This window comes from Vanacampus margaritifer, chromosome 4 (assembly GCF_051991255.1).
Source record: "Vanacampus margaritifer isolate UIUO_Vmar chromosome 4, RoL_Vmar_1.0, whole genome shotgun sequence".
NCBI lineage: Eukaryota > Metazoa > Chordata > Actinopteri > Syngnathiformes > Syngnathidae > Vanacampus > Vanacampus margaritifer.
Genome location: NC_135435.1, coordinates 2,304,877 through 2,330,396, shown reverse-complemented (window position 1 = coordinate 2,330,396; position 25,520 = coordinate 2,304,877). Strand labels below are relative to the sequence as shown.

Sequence of the window (25,520 nt, the reverse complement as noted above, 5' to 3'; positions counted from 1 at the left end):
ACAGGAAGGGCAGGAGGCAGCGGCAGGGCCGCAGAGAGAGGGGGAGAGGAGGAGGAAGGGCGACGAGGGAGAAGGGACAGGGAGGCGGAGGACGGGCGGGGAGAGGTGAAGAGGGAGAGGAAGCAAGGGGGAGTAAGGGGGAGGGGAGAGGGAACCACGGGGCACCCCGGCAGCCCACAGGCCCCGACCCGCGTCGCCGGACCCAGAGCGACGGACCGCGCCGGGGCGGCGCCGCCCCGGACACCAGGGAGAGCCCCGCAACACAGCACCCCCCACGAGACCCAGGGAACGACCAAGACGCAGCCGCCACCCAGCAGCCAACAGAGGGGCAGACCCGCCCACGCCCAGCCAGGGGGGACAGCACCTGTAGAGTTAGTCCCCTGGCATGCAGTGAATCCGAATATTAGCCCTTAGTGCCCATTGGAGGTGAATCTGCTCGATCCTGTTGGCAGCAACTGGGTTCCTGACTATAAAAACACAACCATTAGTTACAAACTGCCAAATGCAGAGACATCAATGTAAGTTATCACGATGTGGTGGCTCTCGCTAACAGGCAGAATTAAATAACCAGAATTAGGTTAAAATATTCTATATACGTAGACCATATTTCTATGAATTTTGATATTTGTTTTTTATTTGAGGCCGATATTTTTTCCATTAAAATGTGATTTATGAGGAGGTTAGACCATTGATCGATATTCAGAGTTTGTTTATTTTTCCAGTTAACAAGAATTGTTTTTTTAGCGATAGTAAGGGCTACAAGTGTAGATTGAAATTGTTTATGTGGTAGGTCAGTTGTTGTTAGGTCACCTAGCAAACACAAGTTTGGAGATAAAGGTATCCTATAGTCCAAGATAGCGGAAAGTTTTTCTAAGACTTTAGTCCAGAAATACATAACCGGAGTGCATAACCATAAAGCATGAAAATAAGTGTCTGTAGTGTTTTGTAAACACTGGAGACAAATGTCGGAGTCGGAGAGCCCCATTTTCTTCATCATATATTGAGTAATGTATGTTCTATGGATAATTTTGTATTGGATAAGTTGTAAATTTGTGTGTTTTGTCATTTTAAATGCATTTTCACAAACTTGAATCCAAAAGTCAGATTCCGGAGCTATAGACAAGTCTGTCTCCCATTTTAAGATGGGTAAAGACATTTTATCCGTATATGAAAGTAACTTATATATTTTTGAAAGTTTTTTTGTTGTTGTCGGAGAAAGCTTGGTAATATCTTTAGCTAAGCCAGGCGGTTGGAGCGTACCCTGAAGTGTTGGAATTTGTTTCTTTATCATATTTTTAACTTGCAGATAATGTAAAAAATTTCCGTTTGTTATTTTGTATTTTTGGAGCAAATATGTATATGATATAAACATATTATCTGAGAAGAGATGGTGAAGATGTGTGATTCCTTTCTGCTCCCACACACCTAAATAAAACGTTTGGTTGTTAATTCGAAAGTCAGGGTTATGCCATAGGGGAGAAAGCCCACAGGGCTCCACTTGGGCTTTTGTAATTTCTAATGCCTTCCACCAAGCAGTCAGGGTGGCGGAAATCATTGGGTTTTTAAAACAATTATGTCGCTTAATCGATGTTGTAATAAAGAGTAAATCTAGAAGTCTGAGGTTATTACAATCCTTCTGTTCTAGTTCCAGCCAACAGTTAGTATCTCTGTTGGGTTGTGCCCATAGAACGATATATTGTAGCTGGTTAGCTATATAGTAGTACATAAAATTTGGTGCCTCTAGACCACCTTTGGATTTACTTTTCTGAAGAGTAGATAGACTAATCTTTGCTTTTTTTTTTTTTCCAGTAAAATTTTGTAACGGCAGAGTCCAACAACTGGAACCATTTAGCCGTAGGTTTAAATGGAATCATTGAGAAAAAATAGTTTATTTTAGGTAAAACTTTCATTTTAACGGTGGCTATTCGTCCTATTAAAGAAATAGGAAGATTATTCCAGCGTTCCAAGTCACTGTGAATGTTATCCAGAAGTGGAGAAAAGTTTAAATGAATTAAATCAGTTAATTTAGGTGAGATTTTTATGCCTAAGTATTTTAAATTACCTATAGGAAATGAGTAATGTGGGTCCTGGCTTGTAGGGTTCCATGAATTTTCTGTAATAGGTAGAAGTGTTGATTTTGTCCAGTTAATAGAATAATCTGACAACTGTGAGAATTTAGTTATTAAGTTAAATACTTCCCCTAACGAAATCGCCGGGTTTTCTAGATAAAGTAAAATATCATCGGCATATAGATTAATTTTATGTTCTGTTACCCCAGAGTGAATTCCTTGAATCCTTCTTTCCTGGTGTATGGCTATTGCAAGTGGCTCGATAAATATTGCAAATAATAAAGGGGATAGTGGGCATCCCTGTCTTGTGCCTCTCTGTAAAATAAAGCTCTTAGATATAATCCCGTTAGTAGTAACTGTAGCTTTGGGAGAATCATATAATACTGACACCCAGTGGATAAATGATTTCCCAAAGCCAAATTTATTTAAAACAGCAAAGAGGAAGGACCAGTTAACTTTGTCAAAAGCTTTTTCTGCATCCAACGATATAATAACTGCCTTCTTATCATGCCGCTGTGACATGCTAATAAGGTTAAAGAGCCTCCTAATATTATTAGTAGAGTGACGATCTTTAATAAAGCCTGTTTGGTCGCTATGAATAATTGTCGAGATTACTGTTTCTAATCTAGATGTGAAAGCCTTAGTAATAATTTTAATATCAGTGTTAATTAGTGAAATCGGACGGTAACTTGATGGAAGGGTGGGGTCTTTTTCTGGCTTTAATAAAAGTTTAATTGCTGCTGTATTCATGTGTGGACGTATGTAACCATTAGTTTTAATTTCTGTTACTACTCTTAAGAATAGCGGAGCAAGCATTAACCAGTAGTGCTTAAAAAATATAGCCGGATAACCATCTGGGCCAGATGCCTTGCCATTAGGCATACTATCTAGAGCACTGTACAACTCGTTTATAGTAAGTGGCGCTTCTAACATATCTTTATATTCAGTAGTTAACTGAGGCATATTTAAGCTACTGAGGAATGCCTCAATATGCTCAGGGTAAGGTTTGTTAGTTTCTGAGTATAGGTTGCGATAATAGTTATAAAAAATTTGATTAATTTCTTCTGGTGATTGTGTACATTCACCAGTTGTCCCTTTAATAGCCGTTATAAGAGATTTTTCCCGATTGCGTTGAAGTTGGTTTGCAAGAAATTTACCTGATTTGTTATTATATTCAAAGTTGTTGTATCTCAATTGTTGTATTATAAACTCTGTCTTTTTAGTTAGCATATCGTCTAACTGTATTTTTGTATTTTGTAAGTCAGTCCATATTTGGTCATTTGGGTTTATTGCGTACTCATCCGTCAGTTGTTTAATTTTATCTTCCAAGTCATTTTCAAATTTTTGATCCTGTTTCTTTTTATAAGATGAATATGATATAATTTTAATCTAATTACTGCTTTCCCAGCTTCCCAGAGAAGAGATGGCGATAGGCCTGGAGAGTCATTTATTTCCAAAAAGTCTGCCCACTCTTTCCTTATAATTTTATCAAACTCTGCATCGTTTAGCAGAGAGATGTTAAAACGCCATGTTGGTGGTGGTTTAAAGGTATAATCAACTTGTAGGGAAAGTGAGACTGGTGCGTGGTCGCTAATAATAATAGGATGTATTTTTGTAACAGTTTTATCAGCAATAGAGTTATTTGTAAGAAAATAATCAATTCTTGAAAAAGACCGGTGTACAGCGGAAAAGAAGGTAAATTCCTTCTTATTTGGGTTTTTAAGTCTCCAGCTGTCGACGAGGCCAAAATCATCCATATATTCCCCTATTACTTTAGTAGATTGTAATCGCCTTATACATGTTGTGTTATTAGAACGGTCTATTAATGGATTTAAGACTGTGTTAAAGTCTCCTCCAATAATAATAGTAGAGTTTGCTGCTAAATCAAACAGCTGAGAGAAAAATTCATGGAAAAAGGCCGGATCATCATTATTAGGGGCATATAAATTGACAAGTGTATATATTTTATTAAATATAGTTACCTGAATAATAATGTATCGGCCCTCTGGGTCTGTTATTATATTATTTAGAGTAAAGAGTAAATTCTTATGTATGAGTATACAGACTCCTCTTTGTCTGCTGTTATAAGGGGCAGAGTATGCTTGGCTAAAATTCTTATCAATAAGTAATTTTTCTTCAGATTTTTGTAGGTGGGTTTCTTGCAGGAGGCAAATATTTGCTTTTAATTTTAAGAGATGGTCTAAAGTTTTTATTCTTTTTGCCTGTGAGCGAGCGCCACAAACATTCCAGGAAACCAGAACTAATTTATGCATACAAACAATATAGGCTCAGTCCTGTGTAAATATCTGCATAGGCCATTTGTCAATACTGGCATGTTATAGGATAGAATCAAAGTAGTTAGGTGATTTATATAATTTGTGTAAAATATAAGGAAATGTGTAAGTAAATATAACAGTGAAAAAACGGGTAGGGATGTGAAAGTGAAGGACGTTAGTGGGGAGTTAAACAACATTATAATACACCAGTAACTGGTAACCTAAGCGAGATTTTTTTTTTTTGTTTAAATCTACTTTTAGATATAGTTATGTATTATTATTATATTTATAATATAGCGTAAACATAATGAGTATTCATATTTTAGGTTTTATAACCACATATACATTATATGTATATGTATATGTATACATCTAATAATCAAACAAAGTTTAGTTCCATCGATGCTAATTAGAACAGCCAGGGAGTGGAGTTGGGGTTCCGGAATAGTTGGCCATCGATGTATAGTTTATCAACGACCATCATAGTCCGTTTACCCTCCTGCCTATTTTGTTTCATTATAGGAAACAGTACCTTTCGCCGCTCATTAATCTCTCTAGGGAATTGGTCATTCATTCCAAATGAGGTCCCTTTAAGCTCCCGTCCTTTACTTTTAACAAATACTTTTTGTTTAAAATGCTCAAATTTGGCGATAATAGGACGGGGTCTGTTGCCCCTACGGGCTCCAAGCCGATGTACCCGGTGAAAGGAGATGTTATTTACCGTCTCCTGAGGAATTTTTAACGATGTCGTCATAAATTTTTTTATCTCAACCTCTGGATTGTCAGAGGTGTTCTCGGATATACCTAAGAATATTAAATTATCCTGCATGCTACGGGATTGAACATCCAGAATAGTTTCTTTTAGCATTTTATTTTCCTTTTTAATGGTTTCTAACTCGGCTGAAACAGTCACGAGTGTAGCGTGTATCTCGGCATTGTTGCGTTGGAGATCATTTATTTGTTGGCTGAGGAATTCCATACTTACCTTAAATCCTTTCACCTCCTCGCAGATTAGGGAGAGGACCTCTAACTTTTTATTTATGGACTCCAGCATACTGACCGAGACCTCCGTAGTAGTTAGGTCGTCCGTGTCCGTCGCTGAGTCATTCTTTCTCTTTTTAGAGGGTTTCTTAGACGGTTTCTCGACGGAAGAGTCCTCCATCGCGCAGTTGTAAAAATAACCGTCAATGAAGCGTTCGAGGTCCTCCACGTTGGATGGTATTCCAAATCTGTCGGATGAAAGAGAAAAGAGAAAAGCCAAGATATATGATGGTTAAACTCGAATTAGTTTAGCATAATAGAGCTAGTTCTATCTTAGCAGCAGGGCGCTGCCATGTTGGGGTGTCCCGGTCTCGCTGAAGGTCTTGCGATAATCACAGCCTCTCGCGCATGCGTGCCACTCCTATGCATGTGTGAGGCGTGTGCCCTAATTAATTACCTAATTAATTGGCCAAGATGGCCGCCGCCCTGGGGCGAGCAGAGTGGCGAGAATCCTGGGCGTACCTAATCAATTGGCCAAAATGGCCGCCACCCTGGGCGAGCAGAGTGGCGAGAATCCTGGGCGTACCTAATCAATTGGCCAAGATGGCCGCCACCCAGCGAGAGCGGAGTGGCGAGAATCCTGTGCATACCTAATCAATTGGCCAAGATGTCCGCCGACCCGGGTGGGCGAGGAGGAGAGAGTCCTTGCCGTACCTAATTAATTGGCCAAAATGGCCGCCACCCTGGGCGAGCAGAGTGGCGAGAATCCTGGGCGTACCTAATCAATTGGCCAAGATGGCCGTCCACCCTGCGCGAGCGGAGTGGCGAGAATCCTTGGCGTACCTAATCAATTGGCCAAGATGTCCGCCGACCCGGGTGGGCGAGGAGGAGAGAGTCCTTGGCGTACCTAATTAATTGGCCAAGATGGCCGCCGCCCTGGGCGAGCAGAGCGGCGAGAATGCTGGGCGTACCTAATTAATTGGCCAAGATGGCCGCCGCCCTGGGCGAGCGGAGTGGCGAGAATCCTGGTCGTACCTAATCAATTGGCCAAGATGGCCGCCGCCCTGGGCGAGCGGAGTGGCGAGAATCCTGGGCGTACCTAATCAATTGGCCAAGATGGCCGCCGCCCTGGGCGAGCGGAGTGGCGAGAATCCTGGGCGTACCTAATCAATTGGCCAAGATGGCCGCCGCCCTGGGCGAGCGGAGTGGCGAGAATCCTGGTCGTACCTAATCAATTGGCCAAGATGGCCGCCGCCCTGGGCGAGCGGAGTGGCGAGAATCCTGGGCGTACCTAATCAATTGGCCAAGATGGCCGCCGCCCTGGGCGAGCGGAGTGACGAGAATCCTGGGTGTGCCAAATCAATTGGCCAAGATGGCCGCCCGTACATAGGCCAAGCTTTGAGTACACCAAGAAAAAAAGGGGGTGAGTTGAGATGAGCGAGAGATGATTGGCTGAGGCAGTTGCTATGCAGAAGTGAGAGACCAGGCAGTATAGCTAAAAAAGCACTATTTTATTAGCAGTGGATTCCATTGCATTAAAAAAAAAAAAAAAAACAATAATGTGTTTTATTTTTATGTATTTAAAAAAATGTAAATGAGCTGAAAAGTTCAAAATTTAAACGATTGAAATAGAACAAGAAATGTGGAAGTTAACCATAATCAACATAAACTAAAAATATCTTACTGTCCCTTTAAGAAAAATGCAAATTCACGCACACACATTTGATTTTAACTTAATGGACACATTTGACTTGGAGATGACGCATACACATTCCATTGATATTGTATGAGATACGCACACCTCGAACAAAAGCCTCTCACGACTTAACGGTTTAAGATGCAGATTCCAGAAATAAAGAAAAAGAAAAGCTCGTTAGAACGGCAAGGGTTTGGTGAACGCGAGTGTGTTCTCATTTTTTTAATCGGATGAAAAATGACCAAATGAGAGCAGGTTGAAAACTTATGATTTATCCAAAATGAAGAGGAAAAAGTCGCCCAAATTAACATGGAAAAGATAGGCGAGTAAGTCAGACTGCTCCACGCTTAAAGTGAAAATAAAAGTACTAAATGACACCTTAGCCAAATAAAAGTTAGTTTGTCTGAAAGAAGACACTTGTGACTACAACATGTGAGAATTTGATGTCTAGTGAGCAAAGATTGTGGCCATGGTGACGAGTTGAAGTGAAACTTTTGGAAATAGATTTTTTTGGTTCCCGTCACTCTGAGGCTAATTGCTCCACTGAAGCCGTCGCAATACACACCAATGTTAAAAGGCTATTTTGTCTCCCGTTTGCTCAGAACCGAAACATCGTTTGAATTTACGTGAATCGGTGCTCTGAAGTACCGACCGAAATCGGTTCATACCACAAAAAGTACTGTCTTTGGTACCCATTCCTAGTGAGTAGCTCACAAAAAGTCCCCCGTTGCCTTCACGGCCGCCAGACTATCGTAAACCATAATAGTGCTGAACCACCATAGTTGCTTTTTCATTGTTGACCCACACTTTTCATTGTTGATTCAACACTTTCAATCATAAGACTTTTCCCATTGAAGCAACACCGGCATAACAAGGATGTTGTTGCAACAAAAAAATAAAATAAATGCGACCGCTGTGCCATTACTGTCTTCACACGATGGCACTGTTTGGGGATGGCTGCTATAAGTAAACAAAACCTTCTAAATTAAGCTTGCATGGATGTCAGTACAATGTAAATATTGTAATACTTTTGTTATCATTTAAAGCATTAATATTGTGCTCAAATTTAATAAGTTCATTTAGTATGAATCATTGCCATGAATGCATTTGTAAAATATAAAAATGCTTAATATGAAATCTCCCAAAACATATGGGCCACCAGTGCAAATTCTTTGGTTGATGCCACAAACATGTGCAGAATGGGAAATTTTCTGATAATACTTATTACTTAACATCTTGGACAAATGATTAGGTGCTACTACTACTACTAATAATAATGCATTGGATTTATATAGTGCTTTTCTAGACACTCAAAGATGCTTTTCAATGGAATGGATACATTATTCAACTCATTCTAAGTCATTTTATACCATTCCATGTCATTCAATATCATTCAACATCATTCAATTCAATTTTTTCATTTCCAAAATTCACGTCTTACTCACAATTCCCAATTATGTACCCTACTATTCCCCATTCATTTCCAATGGCAGATTCAACAATACACATTTACATAATTTTAAAGCCATTACAATTTCAAAATATTCAGAATATTCACTCCATGAGTGCTTCCATTTTTTTACCCACAATAACTGATTTAGTTTTTCACCTCAAACACTTTCAGGTCGGAACTGGGAAAAGCCAACTGGGATAAATGGAGCGGCGTGGCTCAGTGGTTGAGTGGTCGTCGCCCATTCGTAAAGGTTGCGGGTTCGGTCTTGTCAAAGTGTACTTGAACAAGACACTGAATCCCGATTTGCTCCCAGTGGACCCGGCAGCGCCTTGCATGGCAGCAGTCGACCACTGGTGTATGAGTGTGTGTGATTGGGTGAAGGAGAGGTTTTTAATTGTAAAAGGCTTTGGGCATCATATGGTGTAGTTAAAGCGCTATATTAATGCAGTCCATTTACCATAAATCTGACTTCCGACCTTCCATGTCATTCAATATCATTCCAGATAATTCGTGTTTTTCATTCAGCCTCATAGCCTTCACACACAAGTTTCTTTAGAAATTGCACGTTGTCTATTTCTGTATAAAATATACTATTTTCTATTTTTCTTTCTTTCCAGGCTGAAACAAATGATGGCATACCTTCTAACCAAACAGGGGATGTGATCCACAAAAATAACAAAGATTATGGTTTTGTCTGCCGCAATAAAGACCAAGCTCATGGTCTCTGTCACAACTACAGAGTTCGTTTTTTGTGTGGAAAACTTGGTAGGCTAATTGTATTATTTTCAGAGTGTTTCTCTCTCTCTCTTTTTTAAATATGCTTCTCAATTGAATGTGCATAAATTAAAAACAATTCAGCTTGATAATACAGTAATTGTCATCACATGATGAATGAAACACAGTATGTGTTGGCAGGCTGCTATTTTGCAAATGAATGCTGCCATATCTTATATTACTTCATAGACAATGTTCTAACCACATTTTGTAGTGTATCTTGTTTGTATAAAATAATTTATATTAATGTCTTAATAATCTAACCTGAGTGCTACCACAGGGTTCATAGTTGGTCGTAGGAATATATATATTTTTTCAGATTAGGGTATTGATCGTGATCAGTCTTAAGTCTCTTTGCTGGTGTGTGGTGCAAAGGGAATTTCTCTGCTTTAAGCATGAGCAACAGGCATGACAATATTTCAATATTTTTTTCAAGAGTCAGAAATGTGTCTCTGGAGCATTGTCACAAAGTGTGTTCCATTTCAGTTATATTAACACAATCACAAGAGGAAAAACTATCATCACAATACATTATATAGCATACATGGATGACTCTGTATTTCCACTTTTTGGATATTACATTCTTAGCTGTCAACAGTCATTGTCCACTGCTGTAGTTCTAACTCTCTATCTCCAATCCTGCAGTCCGTCCTCAGGCCTCAATTTCCATCGACATGTGGTCGAACAGCACAGTTCTGGATCTTGCAGACAAGCCTGTGGGTTGGCAACCTGGTGACCGGGTGGTGGTGGCCAGCACTGACTACTCCATGCATCAGACTGAAGGGTTTAACCTAATTCCTTGCCCTACTTGCACAACTAACCAAGTCAAGGTTCAAGGTGAGGAATGTGACTCACAGCACAATCTCATAACTTAAAATGTTTTGAAACTTAAAATTCTAATTTAAAACAGTAAATTAAAAATTCTTAATTCGTGGATTGCATGGAATGACTTATCTTATTTGATCAAGCTTAGTTTGTAAATACTTACAAAGGAGGGAGGGTTAGTGCGAGGCTGGATGTTTCTGTGGTTCAAGATAAAACACAAAAAAAGAGGAAAAAAAGTGAGACTGGAATTTGCCAAACTGCATGTTGACAAGCCACAAAGCTTCTGGGAGAATATCCTATGGATAGACTAGACGCAACTGGAACTTTTTGGCAAGGCACATCGACTCTTTCTTCACAGGTGCAAAAAGGAAGCATAACAAGAAAAAACACTGTCCCTACTTTGAAACATGGAGGAGGCTCTGTTATGTTATGGGGCTGCTTTGCTACATCTGATACAGGGTGTCTTGAATATGTGCAGAGTAACATAAATTGTAAAGGTATCCAGGTATTCTAGAGAAAAAAATTCCTCGTCACAGGTTATGGGGTTTGCAACAAAATATTTACCCAAATCACAAAGAATGCCTAAGAACCAAACATTGGACTATTTAGATGTGACCTTTAATTGGCCTTGATCTAAATCACATTGAATACACGTGGTAGGAGATAAAACATTCTGTTTAGGAAAATAAATGAATAAATAAATCACCCTTCAAACTGTAGACAACTGGTGCAGTTTTCCCATGACTAGTGAGCCAAAATAACTGCTGAGAGGTGAAGAAGTCTCATTGAAAGTTACAAAAATCATTTGATTAGTGAGTTCCTCAAAAGGCTGTGCAACAAAATATTAAGTTAAGGGTACCATTATTTTTGCCCGGACCTGTTTTAATGATTTTTTTGTTTGTTTTGTTTTTGCATGCTTTTAGCATTCCCACAATAAGTGAAGTGCGCATTGCGTGAAAATCAAGTTAAAAAAAAAAACTTGCTACCAAACAAAGCCGTCATTTGAATGGCGCCGAATGGAGTGCTGAAAGTGTTTGCGTAACTGCACACCTTAAAGCTTGCAAGCATTGTTTAAACGACTTTCAGCCCTAAGTGACAAAACGACAGATGCCCTTGGTGCCATTCCTAATTGTCGTGATGGAGTTTATTGGCAAAAAAAACACCATGGCAATGCTCGAGAAGACAGAAGTGTACGCTTGTAAACCTCCGTTCACTCTTCCTAATTTCCAGACAGAAAAGAACGGACGTATAAGAGGCTAAAATTGTTTTTTTTAATTTTTACACATTTATTTTGGCAATATCCTGAAAGCGAGGGAACAGACGGAAGCATCACGAAGCTCGCTAGTGGACGTACGTGTAACCAAACTAATTGAGTGACAGCCATTTAAGAACCTGCTTTTAGCCCCAATTGACCCCTTCAGTGAAGAAAGCTCCTACCGTCTCTTGATCGTGTCCTGGTGTTCTGTCCTCGGTCCAACTCCGGTAAAGTGTACACATTCAATCAAATAATAAGCACTTAAATAAGCTTAACTGTCGTGTCCCGGCCGACGGTAGTCAGTAACGACATGCTATTCATGTTTAAAATAGATTCAATAAAAAACAGCAACTTTCCAGTCCAAATCAGCGTTCAACCATTAGACTCCATTAGTATTCGATGACAAGTTGGTAGCAGCCTACCCATAATGCACTGCGCTGCCGAGATGCACACTTCGCTTATTATAATAATAATAATAATGCATCAGACTTCAATAGTTCAATAGTTTCCATCCACCCATTTTGACGAAACAGAGTTGTTGTTTTTTTATTGATTAAAGAAGCGAATATTAATGCAATTTTAGAAAACAGCAATGAAACACCACGGTTGATCAAGAATTACAAAAGCAAACTAATATGACGTCATCGCACAGCGCAGTCGCTTTCTTTTCTTCTTCTTCTTCTTTTAAATTACTGGTGGATCACATCTCTATTGTGTATGCCGCCACCTACAGCGGCGGAGTGTCCTCTCAATATTCGCAAAAGAAAAACAGATGGAAACGGGCATACGTCGCATGTCCATTTTGCGCATATTCAGTAAATTCACTTAAAAAATTTGAAACAAGTAGTTGGACCCCCACTAGTGGCGGGTGAATGCAACCAGCCTGGGAGCCTTCAAAAAGTGAAGAGCATTCCATCCAAAAACCTTGATCGATTGTCACCAAAGTTTGTGTGCATCGCTATTCGCCCAAATCATACTCCGAAAAATAGTAGAAGTTGGAATGTTTGATTTTATTGAAGTCGTAAGCATTGCCTCTTCATATGCCCCAGAGAAAAAAATAAACATTACATCATTTGTAAAAAAAAAAAAAAAAAAACATGATCGGTTGTCACCAGAATTAATCTCCTAGAAAGCAAATACTGTATCTGGATACAAGTGTAGGGTGTCCGGGCTCTCTATTAGAGATAGGGTGAGAAGCTCAGTTATCCATTCAGGACATGATAAAAACACTAGTGCCCCCGATACGATGTGCAACTAGATTCCTGTCTGACAATCACGCCGTAGTGAGTTGTTTTAAACAGAGTAAACGTAATAGACAGTAACTGAAATGTAACGGTTTTAAGTTGGTTTACATTTAGTAAGATGGCACGTTGAAAAAAATATTCATTAGTAGTTACAACTTACAGTAGGAGTGTAGTATTTTATTAGGCAGATTCATATTAAAAGCATTTTAAAAGACTGATAGTTACTAATTTGGTCTGTAACATGTCAGAACATTACATAAAGGTTGTGGGTTCGATCCCATGCCATTGTGACCACACCGAATTATCCTTGAGCAAGATACTGAACCCCCCCAATTGCTCCTGATGTTGTGTCATTAGTAGGTGAATGAGTAGTCAAATGTAAAGCGCTTTGAGGGCCCTGTAAGGTGGAAATGGAAGTACCATTTGCATGAATGACACGTATGAACATCCATATTGCCTTGCCTCTTCAGTGTAAAAAGTCAGTTGTATGAATGAGAACATCCAGCCAGCATTGGTTTCTCCCTCTTCTGCTTATCTCAGCTCAGGTGGCTGCAGCAGAGACGGACACACGCCCCTGACTCACACATACCTTTAAACAGTCGAATTGTGTGAAACTTATGAATTAATTCATTTAAGTTACAAATTGTTTGTTACAATGTATTAATGAATAGTATAACCTCCTCTTTTATTTATTATTTTATATATTTATATTTAATAACACTCATTTCCGTGCTGTGTGACATTTAAAATACTTTTTTATTTCCACTCTATAGGGACTTTAAGCAGTGCATACTTGGATGTTAAATTATTACGTGTTATGATTAAAAACAAAAAAGCTTTTTATTTTCCTGCTTTTTGTTGAAACTCAGAGAGCCCATATTTACTATTTTCGTGGTAACTCTCTATGGAGTTTGTTTTTGATAAGTAAAATACTAAAAATAGTTGGAGGATGCTTCCCATGGGCTCACCACCTGTGGGAGGGGCCAAAGAGGTCGGGTGCGCAGTGAGCTGAGTGGCAGCCAAAGGCGGGGGCCTTGGCAGTCCAATCCCCGGCTACTAAAGCTAGCTCTGGGGACATGGAATGCCACCTCTCTGGCAGGGAAGGAGCCCGAGCTGGTGTGCGAGGCTGAGAAGTTCCGACTAGATATAGTCAGACTCGCCTCCACACACAGCTTGGGTTCTGGTATCAATCTTTGGACTCTGTTCCACTCTGGAGTTGCCCACAGTCAGAGGCGCAGAGCAGGTGTGGGCATACTTATTGCCCCCCGGCTAGGCGCCTGTACGTTGGGGTTTACCCCGGTGAACAAGAGGGTAGCCTCTCTCCGCCTTCGGGTGGGGGGCGGGTGCTGACTGTTGTTTGTGCGTATGCACCAAATAGCAGCTCAAAGTACCCACCCTTTCTGGAGTTCTTGGAGGGTGTGCTGGAGAGCGCTCCCTCTGGGGACTCCCTTGTTCTGCTGGGGGATTTCAACGCTCATGTGGGCAATGCCAGTGAGACCTGGAGGGGCGTGATTAGGAGGAACGGTCCCCCCGATCAGAACCCGAGCGGTGTTTTGTTATTGGACTTCTGTGCTCGCCACGGACTGTCCATAACGAACACCATGTTCAAACACAAGGGTGTCTATATGTGCACTTGGCACCAGGACACCCTAGGCCGCAGTTCGATGATCGACTTTGTAGTCGTGTCATCGAATTTGCGGCCGCATGTGTTGGACACTCGGGTGAAGAGAGGGGCGAAGCTGTCAACTGATCACCACTTGGTGGTGTGCTGGCTCCGATGGCGGGGTAAGATGCTGGTCCGACCTGGCAGACCCAAATGTATTCTGGGAACGTCTGGCAGAATCCCATGTCAGAAAGAGTTTCAACACCCACCTCTGGCAGAACTTTTCCCTTGTCCCGAGGTCCTTGTTCCACGCCTCCATTGTTGAGGTGGCTGATCGGAGCTGTGGCCGTAAGGTGGTTGGGGCCTGTCGTGGCGGCAATCCTCAAACCCGCCGGTGGACTCCAGCGATAAGGGATGCCGTCAAGCTGAAGAAGGAGTCTTTTGGACCTTTTTGGCCTGTGAGACTACAAAGGCAGCTGACAGGTACCAGTTGGCTAAGCGGAATGCAGCTTCGGCGGTTGCTGAGGCAAAAACTCGGACATGAGTTTGGTGAGGCCATGAAAAACGACTTCCAGACGGCTTCGAAGAAATTCTGGTCCACCATCTGGCGTCTCGGGAGAGGAAAGCAGTGCGTCATTAACACTGTGTATAGTCGAGATGGGGTGCTGCTGACCTCAACTCAGGACGTCGTGAATCGGTGGGGAGAATACTTCGAAGACCTCCTCGATTCCACCAAAACATCTTCCTTTGAGGAAGCATGGTCTGGAGACTCTGAGGTTGTCTCCCCTATCTCTGGGGTCGAAGTCACTGAGGTGGTTGGAACGCTCCTTGGTGGCAAGGCCCCGGGGGTGGATGAGATCCGTCTGGAGTTCCTAAGGGCTGTGGTGGTTGACACGCCTCCACAACATTGCATGGACATCAGGGACAGTGCCTCTGGATTGGCAGACCAGGGTGGCGGTCCCCCTTTTTAGGAATGGGGACCGTAGGGTGTATTCCAACTATAGAGGGATCACACAGCCTCCCTGGTAAGGTCTTTTCAGGGGTGCTGGAGAGGAGGTTCCGTCAGGAAGTCGAATCTCGGATTCAAGAGGAGCAGTGTGGTTTTCATCCCAGCCGTGGAACAGTGGACCAGCTCTACATCCTCGGCAGGATCCTCGAGGGTAGATGGGAGTTTGCCGAACCAGTCCACATGTGTCTTGTGGACTTGGAGAAGGCGTTTAACCATGTCTGGGAGTCCTGTGGGGGTTCTTCGGGAGTACCGAGCCCCCTGATACGGGCTGTTCGGTCCCTGTACGACCAATGTCAGAGTTTGGTCCGCATTGCCGGCAGTAAGTCGAATTTGTTTCCAATGAGGGTTGGACTCCACCAAGGTTGCCATTTGTCACCAATTCGGTTCATAACTTTTATGGACAGAATTTCTAGGCGCAGCCGAGGCATTGAGGGGGTCCGGATTGGTGGCCTCAACATTGCATCTCTGCTTTTTGCAGATAATGTGGTGCTTTTGGCTTCCTCGAGCATTGATCTCCAACTCTTGCTGGAGAGGTTCGCAGCCGAGTGTGAAGCGGTTGGGATAAAAATTAGCACCTCCAAGACCATGGTCCTCAGTTGGAAAAGGATGGAGTGCCCTCTCTGGGTCGGGGATGAGATCCTGCCCCAAGTGGAGGAGTTCAAGTATCTTGGGGTCTTGTTCAGGTTGGAGTGGGAGAGGCGGATCGGTGCAGCGTCTGCAGTAATGCGGACTCTGTATCGATCCGTTGTGGTAAAGAAGGAGCTGAGCCGAAAGGCAAAGCTCTCGATTTACCGGTCGATCTACGTTCCTACCCTCACCTATGGTCACAACCCACAGCTCGTGACCGAAAGAACAAGATCCCGGATACAAGCGGCTGAAATGAGTTTTCTCCGCAGGGTATCCGGGCTCTCCCTTAGAGATAGGGTGAGAAGCCCGGTCATCCGGGAGGGACTCAGTGTCGAGCCGCTACTCCTCCGCGTTGAGAGAAACCAGTTGAGGTGGCTCGGGCATCTGGTTCGGATGCCTCCTGGACGCCTCCCTGGAGAGGTGTTTCAGGCATGTCCCACCGGCGGGAGGCCCCGGGGACGACCCAGGACACGCTTGAGAGACTATGTTTCTCGGCTGACCTGGGAACACTTTGGGATCCCGTCGGAGGAGCTGGTTGAAGTGGCTGGGAAGAGGGAAGTCTGGGCTTCCCTGCTAAAGCTGCAGCCCCCGCGACCTGACCCCGGATAAGCGGTAGATGATGTATAAATGGATGAATGGATTGATGGATAGTTGAAGGATGTACCACATTTGAAACCGTTTATTTATTTATTTTTAGCCCAAGAAACAAAAGGCCAATTGCTCGGCACTAGGCCTCAGCGTGGGGGTAGCAGACCCCTGACCTACAGTAGGCTGTCAAAAATAATATTAATTGCCCTTGATTGCACTGATTTTGGAGCGTATACTACCCTTCAAGATGAGACATATTTCAACAAATTGATGGAATGTTGGAATGAATGCCATATTCTGCACAGTTTACCAAGTATCGTCACTGTGGATGTAGAGTGAGTTTGCAAGCTTGTGTGTTTTTGTTTTTTTAGTTCAATGCAGGTCAGATTTGAACAACCTAGAGTACTGTGTTGGAGTCAGAGAAAGGTGTTTGAATTGACCCAGGTCCAGCCACAGCCTATATCCTGTAGACGTGTGTGTTTCTTAATGGGCTTATTCATGCTGATTTAAACAAATATATCTATATATGTGTGTGTGTGTGTGTGTGTGTGTGTGCGTGCGTGCGCGTAAACTTAAGACACAGCCATAGGACATTTTTGTTTATATGAACAAATTTATGTGTTATTTTGTTTTTTGTTTATGCTCTGTTATTTATGTGTACTTATTCTGTTTTCAGTCCTGATTTGTCAACTGATTCAAATACATACCAGAACCAGAAATATCAAGGTTTAATATGTAGTGTACACTCACTTATAGTTCCTGACACCCTAATCCTAAACAACTGTGGATTGAGGATTTTCAAGTCAGAAGGAGATAGGCGATGGGGGTATTCCACAAAAAGAAAAAGTCAGAATTATCCGGTCCAACGAGATGGATAAGATGGTGGATTGGTGGATGATGGTGATTGGTGGATTTTTTACATTTTCCTATCTTGTCCATTATTACTAGATTTTTAGTTACCTTGTTTTTAAATTGTCCTTTTTATAACACTTTTACTGAAAACTGAAACTGGATGGTAGATCAACACTTTATTAACATAGGAATTGCATTTTTAAAACAAAATAACAAAAAGAGGAACATAAAATTATTCAGGGGTCAAGAATAACGATGGCCAGATGGCCCGTGGCCATCACGTGACTTTGTCGGGCCACCTGAAGTTTACTAATGGTGACCCGAATGGTGAAGTGAAAACTTCTCGGGCTGCCTTTTTTTTTGATTACTGAAACACATTATTTTTGATTTTTTTAAACTGCACACACAAAACTCCAAACATCACGCACAAATTGCTAAATCCTGGCATCACTTTACAAAACTTTTTGCCATCAAATCTCTTAAAGGGGCCTTAAGGGCTTTGACACTTTTTTTTACACATGACTGCTACCTCTGGACTAAAGTGTAAATGCAGCCTCCATAATGATCGTGCATGAGCTGCGCAGGCTTGTACGAGCACGAGCGAACAGAAACTCCTCTGGCAAGAAGCCACTATTTACAGACTAGCTATGTTACACCTCAACTAATAGAATGATAGAAAGATAATAAGACAATGATAGAAAGAGCAAGTCTGAATAAATTGCTTGCACAGATAATCTAATTATATACCGTGATGTAGTGCAGTTGATTTTAGGCCATGATACTGTAGTTCAAATACACAGTAAAGCTCAAATTCATTAGTTCCTCATAATACTTCAAATCAAGCAACTAAAAATGAAGTCTTTATTTCAAACGTATTCTTGAACGCATTGGAAATGTGTGTCTATTCTGTTCATATAAATTGTTCACTGGAAAGACGCTGAAGTTTGTGAACAATACTGTGGCGTCTCACAAGAATGCTGCCAGCAAACATGGTCGGTAATCTCACCTTTTTATTTATCTTCACACGACCAGCTAGTAGCTACTGTTAGCCGCAGCCGACACCGAACACAAGAAACTAACCCGCAAGTCGAATTACCACACAAACAATGCCTATACTAAAAATCGGACACCAGAATGCAAAACAAATATGTTACAATACTTATGTATCAGCCATAAAAAAAAGTCTGCATTATCATGTCCTCTAGATCACATTTACGACGCTCATAAGCGATACTGTATTAGCTTATGATTTCCACCTTCATCTGTCATCAAATGAAGAGGGGGGGAGTTCTAGCTGTCCTCAAACGTGTCCTTTTCTACTCCCGGCAGACTCCATACTCAACAATGGAAAAGTTTGCAATGGTGTTGTTTATCCCAGGGGTCTCAGCGTGAGCACTTCTTCTACGCTTTATGGCGCAGAAGTGGCAATTTTTATTTTATTTTATTTGAGCATTCCAGCAATACATTCAAATCTTGTAAACAAGAAATTAAAACAAAAAACCTGAAGTGTAAAAAATACATTACAAATACGTTCTCCCAAATGCCTATATTTAGAAAAGCTTTATAAGCTTATCCACTTAATTGTTGTGAACACGTTGGGGCTTTCTCTACACATCAGGGCAATGTTTCTGCATATAGATTTGTAAAAATCTGTAATTTTAACATTTAAACTTCCTTAATGCAGCTCTAACATGTCCACAAAACGGCACTCGTGATTTCATTTAGTAAACACAGCCATTAAACACAATTAAGCTTTTGGCTGAACACTACCAACCATGTACAGAACACTCAAGAGCAAAATTGAAAACATTTATATAGAAAAGGAACACACTGAATCAATGACAATGGCCACTTCTCTCAGACGAACCTTGTGTTCTTTTACAAGCCTTGTCCACATGTTTCGTCTCACTCTAATTTGAACACAGCACGTCCCGAAAGAGGCTATTGATTGGTTAACATAGGGAAAGATGTGAGGGTAAGCCAATCAGAGACAGTCTGACAGAGTAGGGCGGGTCTTACTAACATGGCTGTACTCAACACAGACACACAAACCCATCTTACACACACACACATACAAAACTCCGGTAACACGCCAACCAACACGCTGCAATGGCAAGTGCGCATGAAACTGCGAGTAAAGGCTTTTCAGAATGGAAATACAAGCACTACTTTTATTTCCTGCGGATAAAGGACGCTAAAAACATTGTGGTAAAATGTAAGTTATGTGTTGGACATAAAGAATTGTCTAGAGCGACGAAGAGCATTGCAAATCTATTAAAGCATCTTCAGTCATTGCATGAGGCAACAAAACTTGTTGCCAAAGACCCAAAATCAACCGCCACCACTACCAACACCACCTAAACAGATGAAGATCAATTTTAATTCGCCACAACAGCATACAACCAAGGCACAATTTGATAGAATGATTGCCAGGTATGTTGTTAAGGAAATGCTTCCCCTCTCAATGGTGAAGTCTTTTCCGTTCAGAGCACTGATCAGCAAAATACCAGTGAATGCAGGGCCAATGTGCAGGAATACATTTTCCAAATACCTCAACAGTGAATATTGTAAATGGAAGAAGAGCTCAAAAATACATTTGATGGGTTAGAATATCTGTCTACCACTGCAGATATATGGACAGCAAATTATAAAAGCTATAGAATAGAAAAGCATGGGTGGTCCTGAAACAACTCATGCACCTGGGCAGCCCTGTGGAAGTATACATTGTCCCAAATTATCACAGAGTTGACCCACTGTGGGTTATCTGTCATGATCAGGTCGGACAACCATATCAAACAGGCCGTTAAGAAATGCAAGTAGAAGGGCTGTGTAGGATACCATGGTGGTTCCTGGCCACGCGCATAGTAATGTTGCCACCAGAAAGGCCTGGGACCTCAATTATGTCTGGCTGGCCAATCACATTCTTCCCGGCGCCTCTTCTTTCAGGTGGAACTCAGCCTCATCCATGAAGATAAATTCATTGGCTGTGTCATAGTCCTGGATATGCTGAAGCACACACTTTATGGACACAGAGAGGCAGTATGCTAGTGAGACAATATAGAGGGGAGGAGAGTGTGCGTGTGACAAAGAGCAGCCAAAAAAAACACATAAGCCTGATCAATCCAAAGCCACGTGAACAACATAATAGTTGTTTTTGTTTTTTGGCATCATGAACTATGATGAACCTTGTAATGCGGTGGTGTTTTGACTTTTTAATCTTGTGGCGTCCACCCAACCTGGGAGTGAACCCGAGCCTAAAGATTGGGAGGCTTTGCGCTGACCGATACTCTAAAAGCACAGGCCGCCGCCGATGCTTAACAACCCCATTATAGAAGGTTTGGCAAGCACATGGGATTTTGAACACGTTAGGTACGTGAGTGCTTCGTAATGGTCACGTAGTACTAGTTAGTAGGACTTGTGGGACAACAACAAAGCAGCTGACGTATTCTTTGTTGCTTGTGAAAGAAGTGTTTTTCTTCCCTTCTTTATGACATTAAAGTAATGTAAACGTAGCTTTAGACTGCACTTTGAGCTATACTTGTACTGTGAACAAAAATTTGGCCATACGTCATTTAAACAAAACAATCATTAATGACTTAAAGGTGAGGTCTTTAGTTTTCACTCAGAAATTTACACTTCATAAATATTGGATGTATACACATGAAATCCTTCTCACTCAACACCTCTGGGCTTCTGTTAATGTGTGGTGGTGATTTTGTCCTCAACCACCACCATCCTCAGCCTGTATTTTGCCATTTTGTTGTGTTTTGCCATGAGAGGGACGTTTGTGGGGCGGGGGGGGGGGGGGGGTTGGGGGGGGTTGTTGCTGAAGGTAGGCGGAATGTTGACGAGAATAGTGGGGGTTGAGCCATGGGAGTCAATTTTGAATTGGTTGTTTACAAACACAAATGGTTGTGTTTACAAACACAAACGGACAAAACTAAAGACCTCACCTTTAATTGTAGTAAAATACCGACTTAGTACAATAAGTAAAGTGATTTCAGTGATTTGTTTCTAAATGCATTCAACAGCCTATGTTTGAAGATAAGTGGTAAAAACCTGCAAAGAATAAGAATTTTGTACTGAATTGTTGAGATTGTGCTCATTGTGACGAAAGACTTCTCTATTTGATTGACAGCCACTGTAGCCAATGAGAAGTTAGGATGTTTATTGTGTTTGTGTAGGTTAAGAGTGTTGTCAATATCCATGTGCCGCTTACGATTGTTTTCATATGGTAATTGCTGGCGTGGTGATGGCCCAGGCGAAGTTCAATTACATTTTTACGAGCTATTCTTGTTTGAGGCGTTGTTTTGTTTACCTTTCTGAATCATTGTGTACTGATATGTCTTTATTCTATTATTTGTGTTACAGAACCATACACATACCCTCACACTCATAGTTTTGACTTTAACTCTTTGAGTGCCAAAAACGTTAAATGACGTTTAGTAAAAACCTACGGAGGGCCGCCAAGGACGTTAAAAGACGTTCTCCTTTTTTTTTTTTTTTTTGGAAACGGGTGGAGGAAAGCCTTGCCCAGCTGTGGTGAAAGTTTCAAGCAGATCTAGTTAGCCTAATGACTATTTTTGGCCCCTAGATGGCAGCAATGACTCTCTTTTGACAAGATTGGGTAGGCATCAGTAGAAGACGTGAGGCGGAGCTAGAGGGGACAATGGCTGGGGAAGGGAAGAGAACATGGCGACCGGTTGCAAGCAGCTCACGCTTGGGAATTTTTTTCAAAGACGAAAGGCATCGACCAACGCTAAAAGAGCACATTGATGACAACGATGATCATCATCGATGATGATGATGGTGATTCCGAGGTTGACGCCGAAGTTGGAAGCGCTGACGCGGCGGCTATGACGACGTCATAAAGGTTCACGGGCTAGCGATGCTAACACCGGAAAACGCGGAGCACAACCGAGCACGCTCAGGCGGACGTTCAATCGGACGAGGAAGAGTGCCCCGAGTCCAATGCATATTCATCGGAGGAGTGGGTACAGTCTGCTACTTGCTATTCCCCGGAAAAAAAGGCCGTCAAGAAAGTGTAACGTCTGCACGCGAAACGGACAATCGAAGTGAAACTACTCTGTTGTGCAAATCCTGCTCCCTCTCCTTGCACACAGGGCAGTGTTACAAAAAGAAAAACTGTATTTGAAACATCCACATAATTGTAAATAGTACCACAGTTGCACACATTTGTAAATAGTTTGTGAAATTGTTTTGGCAAATTGTTACACTGTTGAATGGAAATAAACGTATTTTGCAATCTAAAAACACTTTTTCATTGTTGGTGGTGGTGTATTACAGAAGTAAAGCACTATTTAGGTGTTTGTGGCATCATTCATGGACAAAAATAAGTGTAGAATTCACTAGCGTGCATGAAATAACATCGTTTCACAAAAAGCTCTTTTTCTCCGCTTTTTGTTTCAAAACAGAGCATTTCGGTGAAACTAACCATTTTCTATTGTTGATTACTGAAGAACGGAATAAGGTAGAAACAAACTTTTTTTTCTGATGAAAGATGAGAGTTCAATCTTTCATTTGGTAGTATGTGTGTTTCCATAGTCCAAACACAACATTTTCTGTGGACCTTGAAAGATCAGTCAAAATGCTTAAATCGGCTGGCACTGGCGACATCCCATTTCTGAAAACGTCTGGCAGTCAAAGAGTTAATAAAGGAAACTGAATCGAATCGTCTCCGTGCATTCTAACCGATGCCCCCTGATAACGACAAACATTAAGGAACCAGCATATTTGTTCTCCCCAAAAACACTCATGTATTCAGTACCAGATATTGATTGCTCTTGTGAGAAGTGTTGCTTCTACTTTGGTGATCATTGTAGAATTCCTGTTTCTGGACTGGAAATGAATTGCTACAAATTATTTGATTTACATTAAAGGACACAGGGATTATTAGAACGGTGGAAGAATATGTGCAACCACAAATAGCCCATTATTTATTTATTTATTTATTTATTTATTTATTTCCATCCATCCATCCATTTTCTTAACCGCTTGTCCTCACAAGGGTCGCGAGGGGTGCTGGAGCCTATCCCAGCTGTCTTCGGGCAATAGGCGGGGTGCAACTGGTTATTTATTTATTTATCAATCAAATTTCTTTCATCACTCATCTTGCTTTTTTTTTTTTTAAATTAACCGTTTTAAAAAATGTGGCACGTTTGTGGACGTTTCATCAGTGCATGGCATAATTCTGGATTTAAATGGCTAAACAACTATTGATGCAAGCAATCAGGCCATACATTGGGAGGTGGGGGGAATAGAAATAGAAAACCCAGCTCTGTATGGATATGTGTATGTGTTCACAGGTAAAGCCCAGTTTATTCACATGGGTGAAGTGGTGGATGGGGTGGATATGAGAGCTGAGATTGGCCTGCTGAGTCGTAACATCCTAGTCTATGGTGAGATGGAGCCCAGCTGTTATGGCAATGAAGCCTGCCAATTCTTTGACTTTGACACCTTTGGAGGACATTTGAAGGTACAGTATTCTTATTAACATTTTTTTTCTTACCAGATAAATATTAAAATATGTTATTTAATTCTGTCCAGTAGTATGACGTTTTCCCCACATAAAAGGCAAACGAACCATGTCACAGATTCATGTTTTACATAAAACAGTCGGAAAAAAATATTTTGATGGCTTGTAACCATTAAGTGAATAATTTGTTAAATTGCAGACACATCTTTCTTTTCTATTCTGTAATCACTGCAAACACTAAACAAGAGTCACATGGTATAATAAGATGTTTTGCACTAGCCAAGAAGAAGTTTTTCATTGGCCCAACCTACATAAAAGGAATAAAAATGCAACATTTCTGTTTCCCATTATTCATGAGCTGGCTGGACTCCAAAGTTTTGAAACTTTCTACATACACCAAAGGCCATTTCCTTCATATATTGTACACAAATCTGTCTAACTCGTGTGCTGGAGGCTGGCCAAAATTTAATCGGTTTGCATAACCAAAGAATTTCTGCACAAACTCAGGGAAGCTCATCTGCATGCTCGTCATCCTTATCAGGGTCTCGACCTGACTGCAGTGCATCGTCGTAACATTCTTGAGTTGATGACGTCTGGCGTTTTGGAGAGGGTTTTTTTTTTTACACACACTCACACAAACATTCAAGGTCTCCTGGATGGGAAGCAAACCCACGCCGTCTGGATCGAAGGCAAGGGACGGTTCCACTCCGCCGCCCAGAGCCCAGCATTTTGGAGAGGTGTGTCAAGTTTTGTATACTGTAGGGGTTGAAAACCCAAACGCAGGAAGCAGGGAGGTGAAGCTGGTATGCTCAAAAAATATTATTTAATTAAACAAAAGGCTAACAAGGTACTCCATCTCTTCCCCCACTTCCTCCTCAAAAGCTGCTCCCTTGAGGAGAAAAAAAAATGCTAACTGAAAGTAATTACAGCGCGTTAAAATTGTCAAAACTCTTATGGCCCATGACTAGAGCTTGCCACTTTAGCCGCCAAGTAAAGCTTAACGAGCTGCACGAGGACCGCAAACCACGCAATGAATATGCCCGGTTTACACCCTTGTCTGTAAGCGAAGTGTGCATCTTGGCGGCGCAGTGCATTATGGGTCGGCCGATTAGTAGCTGACTATCAAACTTTCATTGAAAACTAGTGGAATCCAGCGGAGGGAGCTCTGATTTGGAACATTTCAACCGCTGGAAAGTTGATGTTTTTTATTTAATCTATTTTAAACATGCATAGCATGTCGTTTATTGATAGCCCTCTGCTGGGACACTACAGTTAAGCTTAGTTAAGTGCTTAGTATTTGGCTGAATGTGTGCACTTTACCGGGAGTCGGACTGCTGAGCGATACCGCGGAGCGAGAGGAAGAGAAGGGTAGGGGTTCTTCACTGAGGGGGTAAAGGGGCTGGTAGCATGTTCTAAATGCAGTGTGACTTGTGTGACCCGAGGCACCTAGCGTGTTGGTTTGCCCCAGCTGGCGCATTTAGGATATTTAGTGCTGACAGCCCAGAATATCATGAGATGTCTTTAAAAGTCAGTAAAATATTTTGCAGCTATATGTTGAGTCACTGTCATTCTTTAAGTCATCTGAAACTACGCTATGCAAATTGAGACAACTATACATGAGTAAATACGGTCGAGCTGTTTCTCCCCCAAAAAAGGTGCGACCAAAACGTGTGGTGCAACCAACTGAAAAAGTTGGTAGCAAAAGTTAGTATAGAGCCCTCAAAATCTTTTGTGTGCACTATTTTGCACCAGAGTGCTGACTTTTAATTTTG

At 41.6% G+C, this 25,520-nt stretch overlaps 1 protein-coding gene across 5 annotated transcripts in view; it reads left to right on the top strand.

Annotated features, from left to right (window-relative positions):
* Positions 1-25,520, top strand: part of cemip (cell migration inducing hyaluronidase 1) — a 203,186-nt gene that overhangs the window by 79,155 nt on the left and 98,511 nt on the right. For all 5 annotated transcript variants that reach the window (XM_077563841.1, XM_077563842.1, XM_077563838.1 and 2 more), the window contains 3 exons: positions 9,093-9,240; positions 9,895-10,086; positions 23,579-23,748. In XM_077563841.1, coding sequence (XP_077419967.1) covers positions 9,093-9,240; positions 9,895-10,086; positions 23,579-23,748 — 510 coding nt within the window. The remainder of the gene's footprint in view (positions 1-9,092; positions 9,241-9,894; positions 10,087-23,578; positions 23,749-25,520) is intronic.